Source organism: Epinephelus moara, chromosome 6, assembly GCF_006386435.1.
Source record: "Epinephelus moara isolate mb chromosome 6, YSFRI_EMoa_1.0, whole genome shotgun sequence".
In the NCBI taxonomy this organism is placed as follows: domain Eukaryota; kingdom Metazoa; phylum Chordata; class Actinopteri; order Perciformes; family Serranidae; genus Epinephelus; species Epinephelus moara.
The window spans coordinates 14414212-14434635 of record NC_065511.1 but is presented as its reverse complement, the minus strand read 5'-3'; the positions used below and the strand labels follow the sequence as shown (position 1 = coordinate 14434635).

The 20424-nt window shown below is 41.6% G+C and overlaps 1 protein-coding gene across 1 annotated transcript in view; it reads left to right on the top strand.

The window, feature by feature from the left end:
- The first annotated feature begins 2236 nt into the window (after window positions 1–2236).
- The window catches only part of znf407 (zinc finger protein 407), a 165970-nt gene continuing 147782 nt past the window's right edge, over window positions 2237–20424 (top strand). The window contains exons 1-4 of the mRNA XM_050047139.1: window positions 2237–2978; window positions 5807–6538; window positions 6790–9033; window positions 16010–16124. Of these exons, the coding sequence (XP_049903096.1) occupies window positions 5866–6538; window positions 6790–9033; window positions 16010–16124 (3032 nt within the window). The 5' untranslated portion in view covers window positions 2237–2978; window positions 5807–5865. The remainder of the gene's footprint in view (window positions 2979–5806; window positions 6539–6789; window positions 9034–16009; window positions 16125–20424) is intronic.

Below are 20424 nucleotides of genomic sequence, written 5' to 3'. Positions count from 1 at the left end.
GATAATGAGTGTTTTGTAACTGTACCTTGGTATCTACATTATCTTTTGGACAAAACGCCCGAAATCAACATTCTTTGACGTTTAAATCTAATATAGTAGAGATAATGACTTCAACTGCTATTATCACTGTGGATAGTAAGACCACTGTCATAAATAACTAAAGGTACCAACAAAATAAAAACTGGTCGGCTTAACTCGCCTAGCTTTAGCAGCAACTTTCGAAAAGCATATAAGTTCCTTTATATAGACTGACAGGTGCTGTGTGTATGTTAAATGTGAAAATGTAACATTGTAGAAAACTTGTAACACTCTAAAGGTGATTTTATTGCAGAGAGTGAGCCCTTTTATAAATGTAGGGACAAAGTGACAGCTGGCTATAATGAAGATGTGGCTTAGCGGCGACACAGGCCTCTTAACTGTAGACTGATGGAAGTACTCAGGTAGAGTCATTTTTGAGTTTATAAAAACATTCAACTTATACAGGCGCTCTGCGTCTGAGTAAAAAACGAGACTACTATGAAGGTTGGAAGGAAGATATGAATGACAGGAATATTTTAGAACCAGTAATGTCTCTTAATATTCTTTCTATATCCTTTTTTTCCTCCATGAATCTGGAAATGTAGTTAACTGGCTGGCTGACTGTTTGATTGATTGAAGATAAAATACAACAAGAATCTAAAATTTAAAGGGGGACAGTCCGCCGATTTCACGGCAAAACTTTACAAGAAGCAGAATGGCTATAAAAAGGAGATGGAGGCAGTGTCCACCAAAAGCCAGCCTCGTCTCTTTTAAACAGACAACTAATGGAGAAAAATGAATGATGAATCCTAATGAAAAATGGGGGGTGGGGGAGGAGGGGTATGTGTTTCCAACCATCCATGTCATATAATTTTGACTGTGATGAATTAAAGAAAATTATTGCAAAGTAAACTGTGTATTCATTGCAGGAGGTATCATTTATCACCTCCTGACCTGTCAGACTACTTAATCAATTAATGCCCATGCATTAATCCATCTTCAGTCTTTCCATGAAGCTAACACTGGATGTCAAATGGAAGTGGTGATTCATCACAGGCTGACCATTTGAGAAGAAAAATACACAGACTGTGTCTGCATGGGCCACATGCTGAGCCTACTTTGAATAAATACAATAATTTAAAAATATATTATCTTACCATGACATTTTAATGACTAAAAGGGACAGAAGTGTGCACACATCCAGGCAGGCATACTCAGGTGCAAGACAAAAAATATATTATTGTAGGGCACAAAGGAGGCCTGCACACTGATAAGTCTTCAAAAAATGTGCCAAACGTGTAGGAGAACTACAGTGGCTGATGCAAAAATATGAATGGCCCTGTCTAGTGCCAATGAACTGTGTGAGCAGTCCATTCTGGGCTACTGTAGAACTACATAAAGGACTCTGCAGAGAGGACAGACTCTGTGTACAAGGCAATTCAATGAAGGCTCTGACACAGTCTTTGCTCCATGAAAGCTATGGGGTATGACACACGTGCAATATAACTGAAGCTGCGATCCTTTAGGAAATAAAAGGATGGTGTCCACTCAAGTGGTCTTTGGGTGTGCTCTTTTTATCCTACTTGGGTGCACTCGGCCTGACAGAACTTTTCGGGTACACTTCAATGAATGGTGAACGATATACAATAAATGTTTTCATATAGAAAGAACTTTTATGGTCTTTCATTAAGGAACTTTTCAGTGATTGCAGGATTGTATTTCTCACCCATATTTTCATTTTTTGTACAAAATATATTGCCACTCAAGGCTGCCTGTGGACACCTCAGCGAACCATCAGTCATCCCTGTGATCTATGATAGTGTACCAGCTATTGAGCCTTTTGGCAGGTGCAGACCATATTTCACTGTGCATGTGTTTTACCCCAATGATGTGATGCAATATTATTCTTTTTGACCTCCTTGGTCTGTACATAGATATAAACTGCTCATTCTAAGATAACAAAAACACAATGACTCTCAATTTCATGTGACAACAAACTAACATGACTAACATAATTATGAATATTATATACCATTTCTAGATTTGCGTAAATCCTACTCACTGGACCTTTAAGGCATTTTTCTAATTTATAAAGCAACGTTTTTATCTTCAAGATCCTCCCCAGGCCGAAGGAAAAGCCTTAGCCTAAAGAAGAGAAAAATGCCTTAAAGAAAAAATGTATATGAAGGAAACATGAACACGTACATTCACACTATTAAAGACTATCGCACTGTATTTTGTGGTTTGGATTTTCTTTTACTTTCCAAAAACAGACTAAAAGAAATATTTTCTTCACAGTATAGCAACATGGTAAAGACAGTTGGTATTTTGTGTTACATATTTGTATAGACATTTTTAAACTTCAAATAAAAGCACAACTCTATCAACACTTCTGCAGAACAGTGACAAAATGTGCTGCATTCACATTAATGTCAGTCCTTAGTCATACAATGGTCTTCATCAAGTAACAAACGTAATACTATATCATAATGAAATAGAAATACCCAAATTCAAGAGCAGTAAGTTATGTATTTATTTAAACTTAAACGTAGGCTACAGATTATTTCCATATCTATGCATGATGCTCCGCCTGGCTAACCGTGTACTTTGCTGCGATACATAACCTTAAACGCATCACCTCCTGACTGGGTGCGTTGCCATAGTTAAAATTCTGGGCAGCAGCACTGAAAGCTTTCACATTTCCACCCGCGGCGTCCTGGGCAGTCTCTTCAGAGTGTTAAAGTATCACAACTTTCAGTGTATTGTCTTCATTTTATGTGTTGCGGGCCGTTTTCCCACAGAACAGGAATGCATCATGTGACCAAACCAGCTGAAGAAGAAAAAAAGAGAAGTCGCACGCACAGGCCACCTTCTCATGTGACGCATGGCTCACGCTACGGTACGCCATTTGTGTCTAGCAGCAAAAAGCGCGGACAGTAGGAATAGTCGTATAACAAGAGGTAAGTCCAGTTGAGATTTGACTTTATTACCTATTAACTGCTTAAGTTGCTTTTGCTAAAACGACAGATGACTCTCTGGGGTGTTTTCAAGCGCTGTTTCTGCAATATAGAGCAGTGTTTCAGAGGTCGATGTTAGCCTCCTTTTTGGGCCTCTGTGCTGCCGTCGTTTTCCAAACCATGGACCGACATAGACCCGCCTCTATCCCGCTGTGATTGGACGACACGGCTGATGTAGCAATTTAATTGGACGTGCTGTGCGTATCCACTTGAGAAACATGTCGACACTTAGCAAGTTAGCCGCGATAGCCAGCAGCAGTATCCATAACAACTTCACCCGATATTTGCAGGTTACGGTGAAGGAGCCAGTTACGAGCTAAGAAGAGTTGTCAGCCAGTATTTTACACTGTAACGCTGGACGGTGTGCATTGTCGTCGCAGTCTGAAACATGTTCGGCTAACGTTACTACTCTTAATTTTAAGCTAGTATCGGATGCTCATTAAAAACCAGTGGTAATTCATCTAACATAAGATAGGAAGTTCACAGTGTGGCTGTGCTGTGTTTCAAGTCTTGTTCAACGACGACGGAGTTGCACCTCAGTTAGCCTCAGCTGTTTCCTTTGTCCCTCAGTGAATGTGGTGTTTACAGATATCTGCTCCTGCCCAGATGCTGTCCGAGGGTACGTGGTGGCAAATCCACAATGAAAGCCTTTACACATGAGCTCGAGATAAATGAAGACCCATAGTAATTCACCTCTATGTCACTCTTCATTTCGGCGTTCAATCTACTTAACCTGGTCGACCAAATGATCACAATCCAACTCGATGTGGTGTTCCTCCTGTTAATCCTGTTGTCATATTGTACCAAAATACCCAGTGGATGGCGGTAGTGAGCTCACTGAGTATGTTCTATTAGTTGGACTTCATTGAAACAAAGTAGTCATTGGTTTGACCTTATTATAACCTCTCTGAACCCCTATTACCCTGTATAATCCTGCATTTACATTTGCAGGTATAAATAGACTGAGGCTTGTCAGTAAAACAAGACATGAGCCACTACACGTAAGTCTAGGTGATGGACAGCATCTAATAGGCCTATAGAGTTCACTTAAGCCCTTACCAATATCAAAAGATGAAATGTAGGTAAAATGTTCAAAAAATAAAAATGGGTTGAAACTTAATTGGTCAAGATGATCCCTATATTTTAGACAAACTGTATTATAGTGTTTGAGAAAGCTGCAAATAAACACAAGCAAATTAAGAATAATTTGGTCTGAGTACGTACATGTGACACAAACAATCATGCTGCAAATACAGAAAATACAAGCAAATAGAGTGACACTTATTGCAGGGGAACTACACCCATTTTCAAAATTAATACGTTATTCCTGTGGTCTAAGACAGTCCAAAATATGTTAGTATACATGAACAGCCCTCTCCCAAATCCAAAAGCTAGAGTGCTAAAACTCAAATTGTTGATGTCATAGGGTATAAAGTCTGGAGCTGCTCCACAGACAATGACTTGGGAAATATGTCATATATGACACCGAGAGCACCCAGGGGAATGTTCTGTTCTGTTCAGTGGCTCCCTGTGGCTTTGACAAAAAATATGCAAAGGAATAATGGTTATTTTTTAACATTTTAATTTTCATTTATCACCACTGTAAACCTTAAGAAGCTCTTACATTCTCCAACTGTAGAAATGTGAAGCCTATACACCAAATAAGAAAAATGTTTTAACATTTCATCAACTAAAATATGCATCATACATCTATGGCCTTGCCCCTATTCCTTGAAATTTTGCCAGACCTCAATAGCAGTAGCTAGTCTTGAGCGTTCCTAGCTAGGGTGTGGACAGGTTTGTTTGCGTTTACTGCTAACGCAAAAAAGTTAAAGTCCGGAATAACCATAATGAGCCCACTGCAGAGTAGCTGCCTTGGGGTAAAACATATTAAAGAATGCTCATTTAGACCTATCAATAATGTTGATAGGCTAATTTAGACTTAATTGGCTGTGTTACCCTCTTATAAAACTCAAATATGTTTTGTGGCTCCAGACAGATTTTTATAAAGTATTTTGGTAAAAAAAAAATGGTTCTTTTGATAGTAAAGGTTGCCGACCTGTGGTGTATGAGTACATTTTCTGTCTCAGAACTGAGAACACCACACTAGAATAAAGCCCTTTTTGGTATAAATAAAGAAAACAAACGTTCTGTGGTTCCACAAGATCAGTTTCAGTTTCTATGGAGCAACTCTACAGTTTACACTTGATGACACCACAAGATTTAGATTTCTCTGGTTTCTGGCTTTGAGAGAGAGTAGCTCATGTTAACAAATACTGATTGAATGTTTCTAGGCCCTGAAAATAATATATTGGAATTCTTAATTTAGGTGTTGTTCACCTTTAAAATGGAGTGCACCGAGCTGTCTCTGCCACTGTAAAATTACCTTGCATCTTTGTCGTAAAAAAAAAAAAAAATCTGCTAGTATTGCAACTGTGCAAAGCATTAGGAATATAGTTATGATTTTTAAACCAGCAATGCCTTTATGCTTTATCAACTGACTGACTTAGATTAACTTGTTTTTCCATTAAATAAGCAGCAAGTCAGCTCAACAAACAGTTTGTGCCTTGAAGCACTAGATGGCGACATTTCCATGTGTTACAGCAGATTATGCTGTTGAACTATTGATCACTTTTCATAAGCTTGTGGTTAATTGTACAATTTGTGGCAAATGCACTTGATGTGTTTATAGAATTTTTCATTCACTAAAATTGTATTGTAAAATTGTACAATTGAAGATGCCAAGCATGGATTTTGTCTTTTCTTTCCAGGAGTTTGATCCAGCTTTGATGATCAGCTTCCCTGTTATATAATTATAGCAGGATATGATATGGATAAAACATTGACATCAGAAAAGGAGGCTGTTGAGGACAAAGTGCCTGACGATGACCCCAATGGGAAGGTGCAGCCAGATGATGTGGAAATGGAGGAAACTAAAGGAGACTCCCCCAGTAGGACTGTGAAGCCTGATGAAGCAGATGAGGAACTCGCTGAGAGCCTGCAGCCAGACTCCGTACCTGAAGATGGGAATAGCCTCTGCACAATTTGTGGCTTCTCAGCCAAAGGTCCAAAATCACTGAAGATTCACTATGCAAGAAAGCACGGGAAGAGCTCAAAGAATACCAACAGAACCTCAAAGCCAGCTGAAGAAAGTGAGAATATCTCTGTCGTGAATCCAGCTGAAATCCAACAGGAAGTCGACATGGACACAGATAGTTCTACTGAAGTTAAACAAAACCAGGAGTCTGATGTTGATGAGCTGAAATCAGCAGCCAGTGACAATGACGTGAACACAAATAGTTTAACTAAAAAGGAAACTGTACTAGACAAACAGCAGGCAGATCAAGAGGAGGCGATCCCTGCTCAAGAGAGAAGAGTAAGCAAGCGAACCCCAAAACCTAAGATGATATATTCCTGCAACTTCTGCGGACAAGAATTTAGGGACAAGTCCCCTCTAGATGTGCATGTCCAGAGATACCACACCAAAGACACCCCTTACACATGTGAGTATATGCTATTCTCTAGTTCAGTGAAAGTTGGCAGTAATAACTTGTTCATTACATCTAAATGCTCTTTTTGGGAGAGAGGTCACATAATATATAATATTGGTATTAGGTGTATAATTAAAAAAAATATATAGTTTTTTTCCCAACATCATAGCATGTATTGTTCAATTTGTGCACTTTTTTTAACTGAATTGTTTAAATGTATGGTTAAAAAGAGACTTGAAAAATGTATTTGAAATGTCTTTCAGTTGAGGCAGACGAGAACATGGATCAAGAAAAGGCAGCTGAGGATCCTGGCAGCGCTCTGAAGGCTACTCCAACTCGAGTGGCAGTTAAGCGCGCACACAGCAGGTTCCAGCTCAAGTGTACCAACTGTGATTTTAGGGTTAGCACCCCTGCATTGCTGGAGAGCCATGTTCGTGTGAAACACCTGAACCAGGAGTGGTACCGTTGCAAATTGTGTAATTTCTTTTCGGCCACATCTGCGTGGATGGACGTTCACCTGTCCTCAGAAAGCCACATGCAGCAGCAGAAAGGGGAGAAAAACCCAGAATCGTTCTCATATGATGTCCACGTTGAGAGTGTAAGCAGGGACTGTGCTGGAGATGGTGCTAATGTGGATGATATGGCTCAGGTGGCTGGCGGAGAAGGGGCAGCTACTTCGACAGGAGGTGATCAGGAGACTGAGGAGGCTGCCAAAGCTGTGTCGGTTGAGGAGGAAGATTCAGAGCTTGAATCTCCCAGAAAGAAAAGAGGAAGACCAAAGCTAGGGTCCACAACCACTTGTGGATACTGTGGCCTGGTAGTGTCCAACGCTACTAACCTCAGTGTCCATGTCCGCCGTAAACACAGCAAGGAATATGGCTACAGCTGCACTCTGTGCAACTACAGCTGCGTGACCAAAGGAGACATGGATCGTCACTGTTTCACAAAGAAACATGTCAAACGGGCACAAGAGTGTGCAAATAAGAACGTAACCAACAATCACACGAGTGCATCACCGCAGGAACCCACAACTCCACAAGCCCAGGAACCAAACATAGCCTCGCACACCACAGACAAAGAGCCAGAATCTGACAACACAGCCTCCAAAGAAAACAGTGGAGAAGAGCAAACTCAGTCAGACAGCCAGAAAAAAAGCAAATACGACTCTGTTAATGCTTGCAGCCATTGCGATTTTGTAGCTCAGTCGGTCCCTTCGCTCCATCTTCACGTCAAGAGAAAGCACACCAAAGATTTCGAGTATGTCTGTCTAGCCTGTAGCTACTACGCCGTAACGAGCCGGGAAATGTCTCGCCATGCCAACACGGAAAAGCACAAACAGAAAAGCCAGAAATACCTGGAACCGCTAGGGAGTGAGGGACAGAGAGCTTTGGCAGATCCATTGAAGCTGAAAGAGGTCATTGAGCTTGTGGGGGAAAACTCTAACCCTGAATGTGAAGCTCTTAGCCCCACAGAAGAGTCTGACTCTTGTTCTGATGACATCCAAGCTGTGGTAATTCAGAGTACAGCTGCACCCTCTGTCACCACAGAGCCTGTCGATGCTGTAGCAAGCGTGGCTGGTAGTGCAGATGAGAAGCAACCAGAGAGTAATACATCTTCCAGTATTAGTGAACCAGATCCAACCAATGAGTCAATTAGACCTGCAGCAGTTTGTGAACCCCAGCAGGCTCCAGCAGAACTTCAGCCTGCAGCGGATCAGTCCACACAGCAAGAGTGCCAGGAGGCAGAGGGCAAAAAAGTGGATGACGAGCACTTGAATGCAGATGAGACGATTTTAGATGTAAAAAGTGACGGCTCTCATTCAGATACACAGATGTCCAAAGCCATTCCCTTTGATGCCTGCATTGTTTCCATGAAGGCCCTTGCTGAGCAGGAGCAGGAGCTGCAGGAAGGTCTGGCTCTAGAAGGCGAAGCTGCTGTGATATGTCTGACTGGAGGATCGTCTGTGCCCTCTGGCTTCCAGCCCCCCAATTCCACGTATATCAAGAAGCTCAAACAAAAGGAAATGAAAATTAGAGAGGAAGTCAAAGTAAACTCTCGTATACGCTGCGAGGACTGTGGCTTTATGGCCGATGGCATCAGCGGCCTCAACGTCCACATCTCAATGAAGCACCCATCCAAGGAGAAGCATTTCCACTGCTTAGTGTGCGGCAAGTCCTTCTACACCGAGAGCAACCTGCACCAGCACTTGACCAGCGCCGCCCACCTCCGCAACGAGCAGAACAGCGTGGAAGAACTGCCCGAAGGGGGCGCGAGCTTCAAGTGTGTGAAATGCACTGACCGCTTTCAGTCAGAGCAGGAACTGTTTGTTCACATCAAGGAGAAACATGAGGAGCTTCTGAGGGAGGTCAACAAGTACGTGTTGGAGGACACAGAGCAGATCAACCGCGAGCGCGAGGAGAACCAGGGCAGCGTGTGTAAATACTGTGGCAAGGTGTGCAAGAGCAGCAACTCTATGGCCTTCCTGGCACACATTCGCACACACACTGGTAAGCATCCTGCTTTTCTTTACTCACACTCTTCCTCTTACTCTGTGTACCTTTCACACACACATACACTCAGTATGCACACACCAGTTCAGTATGTATGCTGTGTAAAAGCAGGTCAAAGCTATTATCCCTCATTTAATGTACAGTTTGAAGACTTAAAGGAGCGCCCGAACCCTTACAGCTCCACTACAAGTTTGTTAAGCACCACATGACAACATAGCATTGGGAAGGTGTTTATAATGCTTTGCTTTTTATTTCATCTCTCTGCAAATATTTGAATTGGGTATCTTGATAACACATACTTTAATGCATTGTGCCACAATTTATAAACTCATTTGGACCATAAGTAAGATTTTGATCTGAAAAATGTAAAAATACCTGCACTTACATGCAATCTTACAACTTAACAGCAGCTGCATAAATCACCTCACCTCTGGTGACTGATATGAGGCCTGTTAATGCCTTATGGGGACCTAAACGCATCAGCTTTTACCAAAAACAATAATCTCTTTGTGTAGCTGCTCAGCTATTAGGCCTTTGTTTTTAGGTACAACACAGCCTCTTCTTTGGCAGCTCAAGCTAATGTTAAGGCTACTATCTACTGCAGCCAGGTAATAGCTGTTTCAGTAGAGGTGAAGGTAAAGACTGATTGAGCTTCAGACCAGCAGGAGAGACGCTAATGGACCCCAGATTGGGATTCCCTGAGCAACGCTTGGTCAGAGACATGTGCGACTCATAATTGATGTGTCCATTACCAAGACTCAGTTGTAATTATAGTCAATAAGTCTCTGTAAATGTGTTAAAGCTTAGGCTAAAAGCATTGGAGGTCCAAAGAGAGGTGGGCTAATAATTTAAAATAATCAATGCAGACGTATTCAAAGCCTTTAATTTCCCCAGTGTCTGTACGTCCATGTTTGTGTATAAGTGTGTGAGCGCTAGTATACCCAGCGAACGTGTGTATATGTCAGCCTTCATGGCTAGCTGATTATCCTCAATCCATTAAGATTTATCTTGTCATTTATAATGCAAAGCAGGGCTGCGTCGGTCAGGCCTTCGGCAGGGAAATGTCCGGCAGGTTAAGAACATAGGGCGCTCCATTACTTTTCCCTGACCATGTGTATTAATTGCTTTTAAAATCAACTTAATGCAGGAACGAGATGTGAGGGCGCCATCAATAAATGCCCTTCTCTGCCTCCTTTGGTTCATCCCCCTTTCAGCCCAAACTTTAATGGGACTTTAATTGAAGTCTTTGCTCTGTGCTTACCGTGTGTGTACATGATTGTATGTGTCTTTGTGTGTGTGTGAAGTGTCTGTTGAGTCAGAGATAAAACAGGATGTTTCCACTTTGAGACTCAGTGACAGGGGATGGTTTGTGTAGGCATTGTAGCTTTCTGTTTGCAAACCTGGAGATAATATTCCCTCAGTGTCCCCACTGAATACTGCTGTAGTTCTTAAAACAGTGTGCTGATTTCACTCTATTATGTCATCATAAATGCAATGGGCTAAAATGTGCTGCAGTAAAATATACTTTGAGGGATAAACAATGTATTTGCTGGGGCAGAGTAATAATTTCACTTTAAGGAAACTTGAACATTTTTTGTCCTTTTTATGTAGTGTGTATGCCAGTCACCTTGTCTGCCCAAAGTCAGATTGCTTACTGCTAAAATCAGATTGCTTAAAGCTGTAAGGATTGGAGGTTAAACTCCTGATGATTAATGTTGAGCCACCACTTTCTTCTTATTAACGAATAGTCTATATGTATTCATAATTTTACCCTGTGTCATAATTCTTGAGTTTTGAGGTCACTTACTTAGTGTTACTTAAGAAAATGAAAGCTGTGACACTGAGGTCTCACAGATGGCTTCAAGTCAAGGGCACATTCTGACGTTTCAAATGATGAATGCTTTGTTTTTTTTAAGGTTTACCTCTTTTTATTCAATTGAGTTATGGTCTTGTTTATGAGATTACTTTCCGTTATGCTGTTCTTATTTGTGGAAAGCACCTATTTCTCTTCATTTTTTGACAACATATGCCAGTTGTTATTATTGCTAAGTTCTCTCATTACAGTGAATTATTCACCTTTTATGTGGTGGTCATTTATTCTGGGAGTTTGTTTGTGGGGCTGTGGAGCTGCACGGTGGGGGTCTGCCAGTTTCTGGGCTGGGAGCACGTCCAGATCCTTTTAATTAAGACCTAGTTTTTATTCACTTGATTAATCAGTGAAATCAGGAGACGGTAGTGGGAGGCTGCACACAGATTTGTCAATTTGTCCCTTAAAGGAAATGCGTACACATGCTTGCATTTTGCCAATGAGGGTACAGCTGGAATTTGCATTTTGAGGTAAATTGGTCACTTTTTCACTGGAGTGAGCTGTCTGACCTCAGACTGAGCCTTAAAGTAATGGACACACACGCCATGAATGCACGTTCACACACAGGATGTGATGTGTGTTTGTAGAAATAACTTAACAGTAAAACTGTAGAACACGTAAAACTTAGAAGTATATGGGCTTTTGATACAGAAGTTCCTCAGCTCCTGAAATCCTTAAAGTTATTTAGTGTTTTCCCTCAGGATTTGATACTTTATCAAGTATAAAAGTATTTCAAAGAAAGTTAAGAACATCGTGGGACAAATTGTAAATACAATGCCAAATGAGGTTTCAAGAATGATTTGTCTGCATGAGTTCTACATCAACCACCACCATCGCTCACCATCCAGCTTATCAATGCATGGGGTCGCAAGGACTAAAACAAATGGACCAGATTGAGAAAGACAAGAGAAAAGTTGAAGGATGAACCAAAGTGAAAATATAAAGACCGGGACAAGACTGAAGTATTTACAGCTGTAGATGTAATAGCTGTTTTTCTTTGCCAGTTCCTCCTGCTGCAGCACTCACCATGCAGGCAGTGGAGGGACTGGTTAAATAGTCTTTACAGAGGGAGGTCCCTAGGCTTCACAAGTGGATGAGCTGGCACAGGACCACAGGAAGGCACTGAAGGACAACTCATCTCTCAGGAGAACAGTTGGGGAGCTGGAGTGGGAGCTGGCCAAACTTCGTGAGGACAACAAGTCTTTCAGACAGGCTCTCAAGAGGATGGGGGAGAGTGAAACCCCAGTGACAACAGTGGCGACCACGACTGTGAGCAACAGCTCTTTACTCCATCACAAGAGCAGTTGTCCCCGCTGCGCCTTTCACCCTCTCCCTAGCCCCCCACGGACAATGGCCTGCAGCTCATCCTCAATGTGTGCGGAGCCACAATATTCACCTCACTTACCATTGTCACCAAATGGGGAATCCTCTTGTACCTCTACACTGGCTGTACGAATATCATCGACCCCTAATGCCCTACCAGACATGCAGACAGATATCAAAAGCAAATTGAGAGCAAAACAAAATGGACCAGACATGGATCCAGAGGTAGAAGACAACAGTTTTCGAGTTACAAAACACAAAGGTGGCTGCCGGTGCCCAGATCATTATGCCCTCAGAATGTTTATGATGATTGTGGCCTTTTCCATATACCTGTCATGGGCACAGAAAGTGAATTGGAATGGGTCGCATGGCCGTCCCAGAAACGTTATTTTTAAGTTCAAGGAGCTTCTTCAGCACTGTTACAAGAACTTTTCAGTCAACGAATGGAAAGACATTAGAGACTGTGGTAATGAAAGACTGAGAAACCCCAGCAAGGGTGAAAAAGTTTTAGGCTATTGTAAAAGACTGAGGCCTACTGTACATGCCACTTTGTCTTCAGGATAATGACGATGACATTGCTCTACAGTAAATCATTTTGATGGTGCTTGCTCATTTTTAAATAACTTCCTTACTAGAAAATTCAGGTTTTCTTTGTTTTAGTGTAATTATATGCATATTTATGGGACTACGCCTGTAAGCCTGTATAGACAACATACATACATTTTGATTTGTACTGCTTATGTTGTGAAATGGCATATCTAGCAGCTGTTTGGGGTTTCTTTGGAAGGGAGCGTGGTTCAACTTGTCTTCAGCTATTTGAGATACTTCCGTTTCTAGGCCTTTTCCATGACACTGCCATACCACAGTTAAGTAGAAGTACCCAAAGTCGCCTTGCAGAAAAGTATATTCCTTTGTGCTACTAATGGGCCATCAGTATGACATTCCTCAGCCATATATAATTCCCCAACTGCAGTATATGAACAGGCGTGTGCGCCAATATCACTGACAGAATGAAAACTCATCTGCAGCCTTTCTCTTCCAATTTCACACATGAAGTTCAGTTTGTTGATCATGAGGACGACCAATGAGCTTGGGAAAACAGTTGTGTAATGTATACTTTGGCTTTGGTGGAAACTTTCTAAAGTTAAAAAAAACCCCTGTCAGTGTCAAGATTATCTTGACTTTGGCTTGAATCTCTGATAGTATATACAAGATATAAGTGAGGTTTGGAAAAGCAAGCATTTAAGCAGCAGGGTGTCAAATGAAAGACACTGATAAGTTACGTTATGGGAAATGAAGGATCCAGTGTTTTTGGAGTTATACCCATATTGGGGGGCCACTTTAATACAGCTGCATATTTTAAAAGTTTGCTGCTTTTATTTACTTGAGAAAGTTTCCAGACACCATGAAACTTTTTTGTTTGCGAGGCAGGAGAAATGCTTGTCTCTCCCTCCCCTCAACTGTAGCTCACAGTTTCAGTATATTTCTGATATGTTTGTGCTGTTCACAGGTGAAGTCTCCCCATATAGGATCATATGGCACTGCATTAGCCGTGTTCTAATCCACTCACTGTTTAATACATCTGTTGGTTGGTTACAGTAACTGAAAACAATGTGACAGACAAAAATACATTTTGACTGGATATCTGTAACCCTGTGTTTGACAGATTATGATATACAGTGCGTGCTGTGTAAACTGTGTGGCCGACCCGCAGCAGAGGAAGTAGGACACTCTCAAGTGCTAATGTTGTATATCTGCTGGTCGTAGAAAGAAACAAAGCAGACATTTACTGATATGAAATTATCATGTATGATTGTCTTCATCCAAACCTGAAGATTAAAGCCAAGGTCATGACAGGAGTGTGTGGCATGTGCAAGGCTTAAGATATCACCCTGTGTGTGTGTGTGTGTGTGTGCGTGGAGTGAAACATTACATGAGGTTCTTTTCTCCTCTCAGGAAATGAATTAGTCATTCCCTGTCTCATCTGGGATGTGCGGGAGCCACATCGCCCCTATGTGGATGGCAATATTAATTTAACATGACACTGCATTGATGGTCAATTTCAGTTTCACGGAGGCTGTTTAAGTGGAGTGGTGGAGTATTAATGTGATAAGATGTGGGAACTGAGGGACGTTACATCTCTCTCCTTTCTGCCATGTCTCATACTCAGCCAGCCATCTGGACAAATCAGCTCCTCACACGCCTCTCTCTCACCTCAACTTTAGGTTGTGTGTGTGTGTTTGAGTGTGAGAATGATTGTCTCTCCTTCTGTTTGTCCATGGGTGGTTATGTCTTGTGAATTTAATGCGTGTGTCTGTATGCACATGCATAGGTGTGAGGTGGGGCTTTGAATCTAGATCTAGGTATGTGTAGGTGTGATGGTGGGTGCGGTGTGAGTGTGCATGTCTGTCTTTTTTGTTTTTTTATGGGTGTTGATGATTGTGTGATTTATTTTTTAAGTGTGTGTGAAAGTGTCTGCACATTTAGGTGTGAAGTGTGTAGTTATGTATAGGGATTGTATGTGTTTATCTGCCTGTATTGGTTCTTGTGTGTGTGTGTGTGCCCCTGTGACTGTGTGTGGTGATTTGTGTGTATGTGTGTAGTATACTGTAGGGACATGTGAAATGAAGAGGCAGGCTTTGCTTTTGACCATGTGTGGACCCCCCCCTCCCCCCCGCCTCCTGTGTTTATGGGCCTTGTTAGCACGGGGTTGCCTTTCAATCTTCGTTACCGGCTTAAAATTCGATGTGTCGTACTTCCAGCTCACAGCAAGTGAACCGTGTATGAACGAATTAGTAATCTACACAAAGTGCTTAATCAAATCAGCGGCTGCCCCTGGAATAAATATTGTAGAACGTCTTGGGATATTCACTGCGAGAGGGTGAGGGTTTGCTCAAAGATGCGTACATGGATATACCAGGCTGCCACTTAGATTTGAGTGTCGCACTGTGATGCTGGCCCAAATGTGGCCCAGCCTGACAAACAAAATATCCCTTTCATTTTGCCAAATTCATATATTAAATTTTGGAGCTAAAGTGTCGGCTGCAGCAAATTATTTTGCTCAATTTAGAGTTTGGTATTATTTTTGAAACCATATAAATAAGTGATTTTGACCAAGATATCCGTTTTACTGCTCAATGCTGAAGGACCCAGTTTCCTCTTTTAACTCAGTGGATGTTTATGCGTCACACAGATAGCGCACGCATCAGCCCGCGCAGCTCTGCCCTTAAATGACGGATGGCAGGCAGAGGCTCTGCCACTCTCTCAAATGCTACCCCGCCCCCTGGACTTATTAATGACAATAATTAGGGAGAAACCTCCCTGAGAAGCCCGCCAGAGTGATTAGTGCTTTAATGATGGAATGGGAGGTAGTGAGCGCACACAGAATTGATTTACGTATTCGCCCTGACCTTTGGAATCCAATTTACGCATCCACAGGCAAAGCAAGAGTAGGTAAGAGATGAAGGAGAGTGACAAGGATAGATAGAGAGTGAAAGAAGAGGACGCCTGGCACTCGGAGTGTGACTGTAGTTTTTATGGGGACTGTAGTAAGGGCATCTGTTTTTATAATTCTGAAGTCATTTTGTGGCTGTAAAGTAGGTTGAAGTCCTAGCACACGACTAATAACAGTCTTACATGCCTGGCATTGAAAAATGATCTGTAATGTAAAATCAGATTTCTGCCCAGCGGGTATATAGTCATGTTTTATTAAAATTGCCACCTCTTTCTTTCAAACATAACATTATTGTTTGATATGAACTCTCTCTATACTTTGTTTTGCAGGATCCAAGCCTTTCAGGTGTAAAATCTGCGACTTTGCAACTGCTCAGCTAGGAGACGCTAGGAACCACGTCAAGAGACACCTTGGCATGAGAGAGTACAAATGCGACATCTGTGGGTGAGTTACAAAGACTAACATCTTTTTAAAAGGATTGAAAACACTTTTTTTATATGAAGTAAGGATGGTATTCTAAACTGGGAAGGAGTGAACCTGACATTGGCAAAGTGTGGAACAAAGTCTTTGCTATGGAACAACTTAAGCAAGTTTGGAGACAATGTCAAATCATTAGAGACCTGAACATTCAAACTGAGAGTCTGGTACTTTTTCACCCTTTAAAAAAGAGTGTACCCCAAGTCAAGTATTTAAATGTGTGTAGGTTAGCATTAAACTGATGATGTTACAAGTTATAGGGCCAGAAACAACCTTGTGAGAATCAGCCTGATCAGGTAAGTCAGGGCCAATAAGTGAACATTTATTTAGATGATGGCATGAACTGTCCTGCTGTCTATGGAAGTGTCTCATATTAATTTGAAAACAACCTCAAAGTATCTAAAATGTGTCCTGTAGCTTATCCCTACGACTATCAAATACGATTGGATGTTATGACATCAACATTTTTTTTCCTGAAGGTGAGGAATGGGGTACAACACATATACTATGAGATATTGGCGGACTGTGAATCGACTGGGAGGGAGCCACCATGCACATTTCCATGTCATTTCAACAATATTGTCAGTTTTCAGAGTAGGATACTTTTAACATACAGACACACTGAACATTGTGCAACACGTGTATGGAAAAATAACTATCGTTACCAGAGATAAAATTTTTGCATGACAGAATCTTGTGAAAAGAAAAAGAAGTTTCTCTTTTAGAAAAAGTGCAAATGGAGCTTTGAGTAGCTTCTTTCTTTCTTTCTTTCTTTCTTTTAAAAATATTAACAGCAGAGAAAGCTGACTCACAGTTGTAAGTCGACTCAAACGTGGTAAAGGTGTTTTGTGCTACTTTGGTTAGACCAGGTAGAACAGTTTCAGTCTCTAGCCAGATGGTAACAGAGTCAGTTGCTCTCCATGCTGTCATCACTCTCACATCTCTCTTATGTTTTCTGTGGTAAACAACTGATTTGATTGGCTCAGTTGAGTGAAGCTATTGCCATATTACTGTAGTTAGCCGTGTCTGCGGTCTATAGTCACGACCATCTGACGAAAACAATGCTCCATAAAGGACAGCTGCCATATCTTCTGAATTGAGAGTTGAAACATAGAAACAAACACCAGACACATCCAGTGAAGGGTTACATTCCTCCCCTTTCATATTGGTGTCTAAGGAATGAGCTGCTAATTATCTATTGTATGGACCACCTTAAATTGCATTTGTCTCAAGCCAATTCATAAGGCAATCCAATTTAACCCCGCCTATCCACAAGTGGTTCTAATTTGATTTAGATTCCTTGTCAAAATTGTGAGATTTCAATCTCTAAACAAAAACATTACAAAGTACGCACAAATGAGCTGCTAATATTATTTGTGTGTCTTTTAGAGAATCTTGGTTTCATAAGTTTAAATTGTATTTAAAAAGGGTAAGAACACATCTGTTAATGTGATATTTGTACACCACATGGAATAAAGTCAAACTTGAAAGGTTTTGGCACATTTAATATTCTGGTTGAAACTCTAAATACATAGGCTATTATTTATTTAGGACATAAAGCAATCAATTTAAAGACATTTAACATTGACAAAAACTGGCTGCAGTCCAAAAACTATCCAAAGAATTTCATTATAGTATCACCTTAATGTGTGAAAAGACTTTCTTTAACCTTTAAGTGCTCCCAGGCCTTTCTTAAAAAGACGAATGTATTGCTCTCAGTCAACTTTCCCCATGAATTAAAGGTAAAAGAAATGGAGTTTATTTTACCTTCCTTATCGTTTCAGCTGTACAAATAATCCTAATTGGAAGTTTATGTAGGTAACCGCGAGCCTATAAATACCCAGTAGTGCAAGAGTACAGTTATTATCCCACTACCTTGTACCCCCTACATGTAGACCATATGTTGTGTTCTGCTCGTTTCATTCCCGTGGTAGACCTCCTCACTGCCTTGCCATGTTCAAATGGACGTGTTAAGCTGTTTAACATGCAGTCGGGGAATAGAGTAAATTGTGGGATTTCCAGCTTTGTGCCATCGAGCTTCTGCGGCTACACTCTCGCTAAGATGAAGACATATGTAGAGTTATTAGTTTCTCCCTCTGTGTAATTCTGTGTAAACCGTTCCATTTAGTTCAGTCGTGGGCCGTTTTTGTTCTTCTAAAGCCAAGCAGAGCAAACGTGTTTATTTGCTCCCGCTGATGTTCGCAAACATATTACAGCAGGAGCAAACAAGCTTTGGTTTAAACACAGCTTCTCCTTTAATGAGAGGAAAGGCTCATGTTTCACAAGCCCTCCAGCTGAAAACCCCTCTTCTCCCAAGTGCTGCAGATGTGTCGGGCTTTGACCAAGCGTCGAGCTTTACATACACACACACACACACACACACACACACACACACACACACATACACGCACATACATACAGAACACTTCCCCGATATGCCTTTAAATGGGACTACTAAATACAGCCCCCGGTTTCACAAATCATGTGGATGGAGGAGCCGTGTGCTGCCAGTGCCAGCCACTGGTGACAAATCGGCCCTGTGTGTGCTTTCAGTACTGACTGATCACCAGGCCATCCCTCCTCTTGACTAAAGAGCAGCAAACACAAAGAAACCCCCAGAAACACCCTCATTAAGGCCAGAGCCATACATACACAGAGCCCGCTCCCCTTCCCAAACTTCTCCCGTCTGATGATATGTCCTTAACCTGAATCTAAAGCACCTTACTAATGGATGGCCATGTTTCGGGTACAATATTTAAAGTGAGATTATAGCGCGATTAAGTTCTGCGTTCTCCGGCGGATACTAATGACAGGGCAACATTTCGTAACAAAAAAAACTTTTTCTGGATTTTGTTTATAATCACCATTAATCATTTCAATTAAAACAGGACTATGTTTAGACTGCCTTTTCCACAATATAAGATTTAGGTTTCATTAATTTTTTTCATGACTCTTGGGCCTCCATGGGGCGTGGAGTTTTGCTGGTTTAGTTTATTGCCATTTTGTTCAACGCATCGGCTCAGCATATTGTTTGAATGTTTTTTCTTTTCCTTAAAAATCCCACCCCCCTTGAATGCCATCGATTGCCGTGTTTTCCTTGTTAAAGTTTCAGACTAGAAGATTATCTCGGCTCTGACATCGTGATCGAACGGATGTGCTGCACCTCGGCTGTCCACCTCACTTTAGCTTTGGCTCGCTGCCGCTGGTCTCCCCTTTCAGGAGCGGGGGAGGGGGGAACTTGTTGATAGTTAAAGATCATATTGTTGTGGCATTTAATTAACAAATGCAAATGCAGGGCCAGGACAGATTGGAACCCTTGACCATGCTGCCAATCAAACCTGAGTGGGCTGGTCAGTGCCTCGCTCATCATTGCTAACACTTTATAGGCTTTCTGTCTCTGCCTCGCCATTTTCTTTCACTTCCTCCGCACATCTGTGTCCACGTTTCTACCTATCTGTTTGCCTGTATGTGTCTTCATTTGAAAACAGCCTGATCTGTCTTAATTTGCTTATAAAGAACTCTTAAGGTGCAAAAACAGCAGAAAAACACAAATTGGCTGTTGGCATACAAGATAAGATTTCTCATATTTAATTGGTTAAAAAAATTCTCCAGCATGTGAGACGGTGGATTCTTGCATTTCCTCACGGCGCGTTTTGTCCACAGTGGGGCTCGGCCACTTAATGAGCCTCCTCCTCCTCTCCTCCATCATCTAACAGAAAGGCCCTGGATTCAGCATTTCCACCCTCCCGCTCTCTCGTCCTCCCCAAAGATGCAATGGACATCCAGTGCTGTTGTAGGTGTTAAATTATGCATAAACAGTCTAAATGCTTTGAGGCATTGGTTTAATATCTCAGCCCGGGCCTTAGAAGTATTAACACTATCATGGACATGGATTGTCCTCTTGTGGACTGCCGTTTTATGATTATGGGTCATAAGCTGCCCGTGTCCTAGTGTCACTTCAGGAATTTGAACAAAACTTAAAAACCTTTGCTTTCTCGCAACACAAAAAGTTTGCAACGTGCTAAAGTTTGTCTCCTCTGTGGAGGAGGATGCATTGTGTTTTTCCCTCCCTCCCTTTCTTGTCTCAGTTTTCTTGACTTAGTGTTGGAGGGAGTATATATAGTCATGATTTCATGTTGGTTGTGTGTGTGATTTGACTGTTAACAGGATGGGGCTGGCTCATGTCAGGGTTTTTATGTCCCCCCTGTCTTGTGAGATTGTCTGGTCTGTTCCCAGAATAGCCCATCAGTTCCGCCCTGCGTGGCTC